This window comes from Mandrillus leucophaeus, unplaced genomic scaffold, assembly GCF_000951045.1.
Source record: "Mandrillus leucophaeus isolate KB7577 unplaced genomic scaffold, Mleu.le_1.0 Scaffold246, whole genome shotgun sequence".
Classification (NCBI taxonomy): Eukaryota; Metazoa; Chordata; class Mammalia; order Primates; family Cercopithecidae; genus Mandrillus; species Mandrillus leucophaeus.
The window spans coordinates 3,172,544-3,184,625 of record NW_012102543.1 but is presented as its reverse complement, the minus strand read 5'-3'; the positions used below and the strand labels follow the sequence as shown (position 1 = coordinate 3,184,625).

The 12,082-nt window shown below is 42.4% G+C and overlaps 1 protein-coding gene across 2 annotated transcripts in view; it reads right to left on the bottom strand.

The window, feature by feature from the left end:
* MAP3K9 (mitogen-activated protein kinase kinase kinase 9) overlaps positions 1-4,382 on the bottom strand; it is an 80,753-nt gene extending 76,371 nt beyond the window's left edge. The window contains exon 1 of one of the 2 annotated variants that reach the window (XM_011983140.1): positions 3,974-4,382. In XM_011983140.1, coding sequence (XP_011838530.1) covers positions 3,974-4,205 — 232 coding nt within the window. In that variant the 5' untranslated portion in view covers positions 4,206-4,382. The remainder of the gene's footprint in view (positions 1-3,973) is intronic. The other variant, XM_011983138.1, reaches the window with a different exon arrangement.
* Positions 4,383-12,082: the final 7,700 nt, after the last annotated feature.

The window sequence follows — 12,082 nt, the reverse complement described above, 5'->3', positions numbered from 1 at the left end:
TACCAATACGTGTCCTGCATTAAGATTCCATGGTAAGACTGCTAGCTGCCAATTCCTCAGTGGCAATGCTCTTCCTTGGTAACGGACCCTGATTCTCAGCTGGGCTCACTGACACCCAGCATAAAAGCCTCCATCTCCCTGGTCTCCGCTGCAGTTAGCGATGGCCAGGCGACCACAGTCAGGCCAATTAACGCAAGCACATGCGGCACGCTGGACTTCTGGGAAATTAATAGGAGCCAACTCAGCCACATGGGGCACCTTTTCTGTACTTCTGCTTCCTCTCCTCCTTCAGGCCTGTGACCTGGACCTCATAACTGGCACTCCAGCAGCCATCTGGACTACAGGGTGACAATGAGGATGGAAGCCAAGTACTGGGATGAGGGAGTAAAAAATAGGAGCCTGGGTCCCAGACGACAATACGGAGCTGCCCTAAAATCCTCCAGACTTCTTTTCAAAGACAAGTAAATGTAGACCTTGTTCAGCCACTGTTATTCTGTTTGGCTTTTCAGGTTATGTACGGTCAATCTAAACTCAATGCAGATTCTTTATCAACATAGGATACTATATGCCATACGTGTTTCACTGCCAAAAAATGGCAAATGACTTTTTGAAGCAGATGACCAGGATAATAAAACATTTTAATAAGTCACTTTTTACTGAATCTTTCTAACGGCTAGGCGTTTGTCATCAACTGCTTTCTCTTTCCCACAAAGACAGCTCCCGTGTATACATACTCTTTTCTCTAATGGTCAAAGTCAACTAACACATATAATTCCTAGTATTTTGCCCTCCCATGACAATGACCAAAATCCAATTCTCCAGAACTCTTAACAAAGCAAGGAAAACAAGCCAGTGTTCCCAAGTCTACAAAATACAAAGAAGTTATGGCTCCCGAGCTGGAGGCAATGGGCAAAGAAGTGGCATAGCACTTCTAAGATAATTTTCAGCCTGGGCCACAGGGCAAGACCCCTGTCTCTATTTAAAAAATAATAATTAAAAAAAAAAAAAAGGCTAGGCACAGTGGCTCACGCCTGTAATCCCAGAATTTTGGGAGACTGAGGCAGGCGGATCACCTGAGGTCAGGAGTTCCAGACCAGCCTGACCAACATGGCAAAACCCTGTCTCTACTAAAAATACAAAAATTAGCTGGTTAGGGTGGTGGGCGCCTGTAATCCCAGCTACTCAGGAGGCTGAGGCAGGGGAATTACTTGAACCCGGGAGGCGGAGGTTGCAGCAAAGCCGAGATCGCACCACTGCACTCCAGCCTGGGTGACAGAGTAAGACCCTGTCTCTAAAATAAATAAATAAATAAAATAAAAATAAAATACAATCATTTTCAAGTCATGCACACATTGCAATGGAATAAGAACGGTGGTATCATCAAGGCTCATATTAGATGTACACAATCCTTGGCAAACATCCACCCACAGACAAATGTCAAAGTGCTACCCCAACACACATGTAAGATTTACAACTGACATCAACATCAGCACCAACCATGCAGTCCAGTGGACCAGAAACATTACTGGGCATCAACTATATTGAGAAGGTCCTTTAAAATACTGCCGAATGTTTAAGTATTATACAACTCCTGCAATCCTGATGGCTCCCCCATGGCAATCCTAAAACCCACGTAAGGAAAAAGAAAGGACCAGAGTTTTGTCTCCTGAATAACAGAATGACACTCAGGTCTCTTGCCCTCTCCTACAAACAGCAGAACCTTAACAGGGTAACTTTTCTTGCATAAAAGCCTCCATTCCTAAATACAAATCTCTTAAGAGGTAAAAACGTGTACGCAGAGCTTAAAATTACACTCAAATTCAAAATTTCATCAAGTAAACTATTAACTTTTACAACTTTGTTATCCTAGCCCAACTTTCTAAATGGGCGCAATTATGTAACATTACAGTACTTTGCCTAGTTCTCTCAACATGATAAAAATATTAGAAAAAGTAAAATAAACAAAATTCAGCTTCTCCATCACATTTTCACATTTTCCAGCAATACATCTGCTTTTTACCCCATCACTTAAAGCAATCTCTAGGTAGAAATTACTTTGAAAAGAGGTCATCAAAAGTTTTAATTTATTTAAAGAAGAGAATTTGAGTCAGGGGGCAGGGGGAGATGAAAATCATCATATGATAAAGAGACAGGAAAATGGCAAAGGGAAAAAGAGAAACCTGATTTTTTATGTAACTTAAATACTTCACATGCATCATATCTAAACACATATCTAATGTTCCATATCCTTACAAGAAGGAATTTTTCTATTATTAAGGGGGGAAAGAATACAGGTAGAAAAGATAAATGTATATTTGCATATATATAAACCAGATACGCTTTAAAAATGTCGGGAAGGATATGCCAAATGTAATAGTTCGTCTCTCAGAAGGGAAACATTATAGGTTAACTTCCTCTTCTTTTTAGCTGCACTTTCTAATTTTCTACAACAGACACTTACTACTTACATAATTTTTTTTTAAGAGCTGAGGTCTCACTATGTTGCCCAGGCTGGTCTCAAATTCCTGGGCTCAAGCAATCCTCTTGCCTCAGCTTCCCAAAGTGCTGGGATTACAGATGTGAGCCACTGCGCCCCGCCACTACTTACATAATTTCAAAATGTAGTGTTTTTTTGTTTTTGTTTTTGTTTTGTTTTGTTTTGTTTTTTTGAGACAGTCTCACTCTGTCATCCAGGCTGGAGTGCAGTGGTGCAATCTTGGCTCACTACAGGCTCCGCCTCCTGGGTTCACGCCATTCTCCTGCCTCAGCCTCCCAAGTAGCTGGGACTACAGGTGCCCACCACCACGCCTGGCTAATTTTTTGTATTTTTAGTGGAGATGGGGTCTCACCATGTTAGCCAGGATGGTCTCGATCTCCTGACCTCGTGATCTGCCCGCCTCGGCCTCCCAAAGTGCCGGGATTACAGGCGTGAGCCACCGCGCCCTGCCTTAAAATGTAGTTTTTAAAGTACACAGATTCACAACAGCATCAACAGAAAAATAAACCACATCTGGAACAGCCTGGAACAAAACAAAGTCTGAAGGATTTCTAGGCTCAAGGCTGAAGGATACAGAGAGTGAAGTCCCTGTGGGCCCATGCTACCCCCAAAGTCCTTCTACTCAAATGCCCTCCTCTCTGGGACAGGATGCTCCAAGTGATTTTAAGTACATACCATTATGCAATTGTGTCCTCTTTACCACCCAGTTTAGTCGAGAGAGAGCACAAACTACCACAGAAAAGCAGTGTATTCCTAACCCTGCTGAGTCAGCCAGTGTGAAGGACTGGAGCTTCTACCAACTCACCATTTAATATTTAACACTTGCTTTAAATCCAGTTTATGGATTCTGGATGTTTAATAAACAGTTGCTTCTCAGTTCCCTGCTATTAAATACTAGGTTATCATGGCATTTAATTAATACCACCCTTGGGCTACCAGGAAGTCGGTAATAGTACCAGCAAGTCATGCTCTCCAGATGGACATCGCCACCTGAATCAGCTCAGTTTAAACAATAGGATTCTCTTCTTATAGTCTCTTCTGGGATGGGTACTTCAAGTTGAGGTGTTTAGGTAAACATTCAAACAGATAATAAAGGCTTGCTCTACCTCTTGTTCCACAAAAAGGAAAACCCCTTTAGTGATAATATTCACACTTCCCACAAGTTTTGTGCACAGCATTGTCAGAATTACACATTCTGATATGTGGAAAAATAGTAGGCAAGGCCACTCTTGACTGCTAAAAAAAAAAAAAAGCTCAAAATTATCCCAAACTCCTCAGGCGCCTCTTTCCTCTCTTTCTAAACCAATCTTTCTCGGCACTCATCTCACCTCCTACATCTCCATTCAAGGATGGAATGTGTTTAAGCAAGGAGTTTCACTGTCCTCTAAGGTTCCATTAGGAGGTCACTCCTACTGACATCATGGAGTGCATCTGCAACTGCTCTGAGCCCCTCCAGCCCCATCTCTTCATACTCACTGTTGCTGGACTTAAGGTCGCGGTGGATGATGGGGACAATTGCCTCATCATGTAAGTAGTTCATCCCTCTGGCAATCTGCACAGCCCAGTTCACCAGGATGTCTGGGGGAATCCTTTTCCCAGATAACACTCTATTCAAAGGTCCTCCACGAGCAAACTCCATGACCAAGCAGAGGTTGGGCTCCTTCAGACATACCCCTCTTAGGGCAATGATGTTGGGGTGCTTCAGCATGGTGAAGAGTTTGGCCTCTTGGCGAACATTCTCTATAGTCTGGCTGATGTCCTCATCGGGGTCATGGCGAGCTGCTTTCACAGCAACCTCATCCCCTATCCAGAAAGCACGATAGACCTTGCCAAAGCCCCCGATGCCAATAATCTCTTCCAAGGTTAGCTCCGCAAAATCAATTTCTAACACTGAGAAAGGGAAGAAAAAAAGAAGCAAGTCAAAAACATCTTGAAAACATCGTATTTAACCTTTCATTTACCTGGATGGGTAAACACGGTAAGTTGTCTGTTTACTGGGCCTTTCTGTCTCCCCATTATAAAGCAAATTCCATAAGGGCAGGAGCTGCAATTAATCTATTTGCCTTTGCATTTTCCTTAGTGACAGTCAGCACACGGTAGGCATTCTATAAATATTCATGAAAAAATTCCCACCTGGAAAATCATGCAGAATCCTGTACCAAAATCAACTATTGTAACTAAAGGGAATATGGGGGAGGTCCTTTTTTCCGTTCTTTCTTCTTTTAAAATACATTTAAATATAGAGATGGGGTTTTGCCATGTTGCCCAGGCTGGTCTCGAATGCAATCCTCCCGCCTCGGCCTCCCAAATTGCTGGGATTACAGGCATGAACCACTGCACCTGGCCAAGATCCTTTCTTTGAGACTTACTCAGCTTTACTGTGTGCTCAGTGGTGAGAAGCACCCAAATCAGTGCCAAGGCAGACACCCAACAACCAAACCATAGAATGAGAAGAGCTCCTGCAGAAGTATGATTAGAGGCTTAGGAAAATCACTAGCTCCCACAGCAGCACACAGCACTAAGGTGAGCGGGGAAAGGATTCTCAGGGAAGGCAACATTTGAAATGGGCCCTGAAGACTGAGTGGGAGAGATCTCAGGCAATGAAGGAAATCAGGGTAGGGAAGGACAATCAGGCAGAGGGAAGGACAGGAGCCAAGAACATGGAGTAGGAAGTATACGGTATATTAGGATCTCCAGGGAGTCTGCTGTGCCCGGGTCATGTGCATCAGGACTGGAGACAAGGTTCAAAGCCTTGTTGAGGGTAACCAGGCCAGGAAATGTCTTTAAAGCCATTCTGAGGGGCTTGAACTTCACATTGTAAACAAGAGGAGTCATGTATCTTTCAGAAAAGGAATGTTGTTAGACCTGTAATTTAGAAAGGAAACCAACTCTGGCAGCCGCTGGAAACTAACCTGGAAGACAGAGACCCAACAGCAAAAGGACCCTCTAAGGAGGCCTTGCAGCTCTGAGGTCTAACCTCAGCAGCAGGGAATATGGGGAGTACGCAGTCAATTTGAGAGACTTTCAGAACTTGGGTTCTACCTGGACCTGGTGACTGAAACATGGGAAAGGAGCCTCATAAGAGATATCTTATTCCAGCAGTCATCTGTGCCTCAGTTCAAGCCCTGATGGTCCCAGTATCCCACCCAGTATCCCAACCAATCATTCTCCTTCCCAAATCCAGAGTTTGAACCTAAGGTACTTGATTATATATTTCGTTGTGTGTGGAAAGGCTTTCATGGGTAGATAATAATAGCTGCCAGTGATTATAAATCGAGCTACATATGGTGCTAAGTGCTATATGAGCAAAGTATGTTTTGTTTCTTGCATGAAACCCTGTTCTGTATCTTCTCTTTTCTTTTGTCTTTACCTGGCTGATTCATACTCATACCTCAGGTCTTAAATATCAGTTTCATAGTGGAATTTCTCCACCCCCAAGACCAAATGAAGTCAGGCCCCTATCAAACACTTCCATGGCAGTTTCCATTCCACAAGAGGCATCAAAGTTATAATTACTTAATTACTTGTTCAATGCCCATTGTCCAGGCCAGATTATGAGACCCACGAGGGCAGAGATTCTGCCTGCTCTATTCACCACTGCACTTACCATGCCAAACATTTTGTAGGTGACCAACAGATCCTTGAAATAAAATGGAAAAAAAAAATCTACTTGATATGGTTTGGATATTTGCCCCCTCTGATTTTCATGTTGAAATGGAATCCCCAGTGCTGGTGGTGGGGCCTGGTGGGAATATTTGGGTCATGAGGGCTGATCCTCCATGAATGGCTTGGCATAGTAATGAGTGAGTTTTTGCTCGAATTCACACAAGATCTGGTTGTTTAAAAGAGTGTGGCACCTCCCCGGTTTTTCTCTCTTGCTCCTGGCTCCCACCATGTGACATGCCTGCTCCCACTTCACCTTCCACCATAAAAAAAAGCTCCCTGAGGCCTCACCAGAGCCAAGCAGATGCTGGTGCCATGCTTCCCATACAGGTTGCAGAATCGTGAGCCAATAAAACTTTCTTTCTTTATAAATTACCCAGCCTCAGGTATTCCTTCAAAGCAATGCAAGAATGGACTAACACACTATCTCAATAGGAAATAAACCAAATTCAAATCTAAAAAAAAAAAAAACTGAACTGGAACTGGACCTTCTGAAACAAATACAGAAAATAATCACACTTTACTAAAAAAAACCTAAGAAAACAAAGATACATTTCTGAACTTTTGGCAAGACCAAAAGAGGAACTGCCACTGCTGACTACTCCCTTCCTTACTCAGCCAGCCCTGTAACGCCTCCGTTCTCCACTCAGATGCTGGTGGTGCTAAAAAATCTGTTCTTGCTCAATTATAGCACCTCTATCCCATCTGGGGCTAATATTCATTTGTATTTTGTAATGCAACTGGCAGTCTGCACAAAGGAAACTCTTAGGTGGATAAGTTAGGTGAATAGTCTTTAGATATACAAAAAGTATGGCCCATCCTGACCCCAAAATTCCAACTGTTTAAAGAGGTTATCACCTTATCCAGCAGTCTTCCTGAAGAATGAATGTCATGGAAGAATATTGTAGACTAGCAATCGGTATCCATTCCAAAATCCTTCTAGCATAAATTTCAATACTACAGAGGCTAGGAAGCTAAAAACTACATTTCCCAGACTCCTTTACAGCTAAAGTTCTGAATGCAAATTAAGTTCTGCCAATTAGATGCACAAGATTTGAAAGACAGACGTGAGATGAAGACCATCTTGCTGCGGGGATTTTTTGCAACAGCATGTTGGTGTCCAATCACTAAGTCTGTAGAAGGGGAGAGGAATGTTTTGTAGCCAAGTCGTTGCCAAATCTCTGGGCTGCAGACACAACAGGGTGTTTTTGAAGCCAACAGCTTCAATGGCAGCTCCTGATTCTGTATGTTCCCAATTAGAGAGGTAGCAGCTGACCTGGTGGGCCAGTTCTGCTATGTTCTGGGAGTTGTTCACACAGGTCCAGCTGAGAGCCTCTTCTCTCAGCCCTTCCAACAATTCTGCAAGCACCGAATTTCCTGTGCTAAATCTCTTTCTTGCTTAAAATAGCTTGAGCATTTCTGAGCCCCAAAATGAATCCTGACTGATTACTAATTTGTGCCTGATGTCATCTCTATGAATGAGGAAAATATGCCTATGTTATAAAGAAAGATTAGAAACCCTCTTGGAGAAATACAGGTTAGTCTTCCTGGTCATGAAGGGAAGGAACATTCATGTTTTTCTAGCAGCTTTTACACATATGAAAAGATGTGTGATTATTTAACAAATTTGTATCTGTTTTCTTATTTCCTCAACTGAGTATCTGAATTCTCCTTAAGGAATTTTAACTATTGTACTTTCTCTTGTACCCTCCCTTCTTTCCTCCAGTCTTAAGCACAGTTGTAAACACACAGTAGGTGTTAAATATTTATTTAAACGCAGGAGGGATTGAAAAAATAAATGCAAGGAGGTTTAAAAGATATGATTCAGTACTAGGGTGCTGAAAGGACAGCTCCTCTAAAAACCTCTGCAGGGAAGGGAAAGCAATAACCTCTCTTTGGGTAGAACATAAAAATCCCAGGTTCTTGTTATTTAGTTAAAAAAATATTATGACCTGACTCCAAGAAAAGTACAGAACACAGCTTTCAAACTGATAAAAGACAGAACCCAGGAAGAACGAGGGGAGGAAGGACCATCTTTTTCCTTCCCTGCTCAGTCCCGTTGGATAGGAACGAAGGAACTAGACCTCCAGGTGCAGCAGAGTATGTGGGGCTCTCCTTCCCTTCCCTGCTCCAGTCAAGACCTGGTTTTAAGTAAGAATCAGGTCAAGCTGCATTCAGTACATTTTTCAGTTTCTGTAGAAGGATATTTCCAAGAATATCAGGAATAAATCCTTAGTTCTTCCATTTTTAAAGTCAAGATGTTATTCCCTCTCAATCATATGCTTGGAAACGGAATGTTTAGGCACATTTTGGTGGGTTTTGAGTAAGTGAATGGTATATACTTCACTCACTTAAAAATCTTAGGTACATCTGAAAGTATGTCCTTCTATTTCTAGTGGATGTAGATAATAAAAAGTATAAACTAATAACCTTAATGTATGCCCTGTTTGAAAACTGAAACAACTCTCTTGTAAGAGAAACTTTCATATTTCTCTTGGGAGGATTGCACCTCCCAAGATAGTGAGTTTGGAACTGTACACTTTTCATCTTTCACTAAAATAAAGAAGATGGGTGAGCTCCTGGGTTATTTATATTTGTCATCCATAGGCAGCTAAACGCTAACAAGTACCTACAATGGAGAGGATTAAAGCACTATAAGAATGTAAAATGACTTATAATAACATTTTTATATGTTTTCTTTGTCATGATATTTAGTAATTTTCCCCTTCTGTTTTGAATAAAGTTTGAGGCCAGATACAGTGGCTTACACCTGTAATCCTAACACTTTGGAAGGCTGAGGTGGGAGGAATGATTGAAGCCAAGAGTTCGAAACTAGCCTGGGCAACAAAGCAAAAGCTCATCTCTATTAAAACGTAAATAAAAATAATTGGCTGGGTATGGTGGCATGTGCCTCTGGTCCCAGCTTCTTTAGGAGGCTGGGGTGGGAGGATCCCTCAAGCCCAGGAGTTCAAGGTTGCAGTGAGCTATGATTACGCCACTGCACTTCAGCCTAGGCGAGAGAGTGAAACCCTGTCTCTAAAAATTAAAAAAACAAAAAAAGCTTTTAAATAAAGTTTGAAGCTAAATTTTCACTTAAGAAACAATAATATGAAACTAAAACTAAACACTATTGCTTGACTTAACACCTTCTATTCATGGTCCAGAATGCAACGTCACAACACATCCTTAGAGGGCAAGTTCAAAAGGGTAACTCTGGTGATGAGGTGTCAGTGGCTCAATTTCATTCCAAGTCTTTGGAGACAAGGTTTGTCAATTGTCTTCACTTTCCAAGTGACACGAACTGATCTGGTAGAGCACACAGATGAGAGATGCACCTGTCAGTAACAGCCCATGTTCACCCTCTGATGAACCAAGGCACTGCATCTTTACCAAGACACTGCACTGAAGTTTTATATTTACATCGTTAATCTCCCTCATGTAACTTAAAAGCACTTTCTGATCTTATCACTTCTTTATGTCCTGGTACTTAACACAATGTACAGTATCTATCATTCACTAGGTACTCAATGATTAGTTTTTGACTGAAACTAAATTTTCTGAATTATCAAAAATTAATTCCAGTCAAGATCAGAACTCCCAGTGAGGCCAAATAAAAGAATGTGCCAGGTCTTACAAATGCCATATTCTTCGAGTCAATTCTTTCCATTAGAACAAATTACTTCCTACTGTCTCAACATCTGGGTTCCAGATTTAGGAATCTACTCTATCCACAGTAAATTGTATGATAATGAAGATAAGTCCTGGTCACCTAATGAAGAAGTAGCACATTGCTGTCATGCCTGGCTCTGTGGACAGTTTTTCAGCCTAAGTCATACTGACTCTTGACTGCTCCAGCAGCCAGAGCACAAGATATTAAAGAAACTGAGTTCCTGATCATGAACCTCATCTAGCTCTTCTACTCTGACATTAGCTGTCCCTGAAAACAAAATCACAAAACTTCACCCACAGAATCAAAATCTGACTTATGTTTAAAATGACACTATGTTTTCTAACATGCCAGGCTATTCATATTTCTTCCAATATATGCCCAAGTTCATTTTCAACACTTTCAAAACACGATGCCAGGATGCTTAGCCTTAAACCTACCAAACTAGTCCCAAAAAGATGTAGTATCTGGAAACAATTTAAAGTAATTTGCTACCTCCAAGCATTTTAAAAATTAAAATGAAGAAAAATGAAGTTTTAAACTGAATGAGAGGGAGAGGGGGAACCTAAAGATTTGAACATCAATTTGATAGTCAAAACACCAACAGAAAAGGAAGAGCAGAAAAACAAGTGAAGAGGCTATGACTTTGATATTACGTGCTAGTTTTTAAAAAACATCTTAAGATAGACTAGACACGGTGGCTCACGCCTGTAATCTAACACTTTGGGAGGCCGAGGCATGCGGATCACTTGAGGTCAGCAGTTCGAGCAGTTCGAGACCAGTTTGGCCAATATGGTGAACCTCATCTCTACCAAAAATGCAAAAATTAGCCAGGCATGGTGGGGGCACCTGTAATCCCAGCTACTCAGGAGACTGAGGCAGGAGAATTGCTTGAACCCGGGAGGCAGAGGTTGCAGTGAGCTGAGATTGCGCCACTGCACTCCAGCCTGGGAGACAGAGACACTCTATCTCAAAAAAAAAAACAAAAAACAAAAACCCTCAAGATTAAAGTAACACAATGTGGGGGTAAAAAATAAGTTACAGAGCCAGAAACGTAACTGTCACAAAGGAAATTTCAAAACTAAATATTTAAAGTTGGTCCTTGCTAATGACGTTTTAAAAAATCAACTAAGATGAAAGTATACAAAATAAGGAATAAACAGTAATTAATACATATTAACAATACCTTTTTAACAGATAAGAGATTATGGAAACTCTCAAATACAAAATAGTGTAAACTGCACTAAAGAGATATTTAAGTGTTTTTTCTGAAACAAACTAATATGATTAAGGGAATCTGATGGCAATTTAACTCCCTTGAAAAAACAAAGAAGATTTCATTCTAGGGTATGAAATATGGGGCTCCTGGAAAATTGACGGAAACCAGGACACTGGGAGAAAGGCCCTGGGAGGGACCCCTGAGCATGGTCCCCGTGAGATTTGACCAGTTCCAAATATAGGCAAGGATCTAGGGTGAGAAGAAAGAAGAAAATGTATTTCCCAAACAGCCTCACTGTCAAAGGGCTGGGATTCAGCCACTGTACCTTGCAATCCTGATCTCCCATGGGGCAACGACATACTTTTTCCTCTCTAATCATCACTTGTCCCACTCCCACTCCCAACACACACATCCCTCTTAGCACGTTAATCAGTGAGACTCCTAAAGGTAGAACTTCTGAGATATAAGGATTAGGATCCAAGAAATCAATCCGACATTTTACAGGCACATGCTTGAGTTCACACATGCTTCCGGGACTTGTGAGCCAGCCCAGCCCTGAGGAGACATCCCCATCTCTTTGAAAGCAAATGCTTTTAAGAGGTGGGGACAGGCGTTAGAAGAGGTGGTGGCAAGGTCCCTGATTTGGGGACTAAGGTTTGGACACGAACCACCAGCTTGCCCTAAACACTTCCAGATTGGGAATGCGGGCGGGGGGGTGGGCGCGGTAAGAGAGGAAGGCAGTGGGAAACGGGCAAATTCTCAGGCTGGGACTTCAGGATAAGGAATTTGGGAGCCACTGCTGAGGTGGCCAAATGAAGGTGAAGAAGCTCAAGCGCCTGAAGTGCGGGCAGGGCCTGCGGCGTCTCGAGCTTATCCAGCGCACCAAGCGAAGCCCGGGCAGCCCAAGCGCGCGCCACCCACACCCAGGTCAATCTTCCTCCCCATCCCCCCGCCTTCATCCTGGCCCTCGCGCAGGGCTCCCCCGTTCCCCGACCGCCCCCCAGGCCTCTGTCATTCCCCTTCCCCGCCCGGCTCC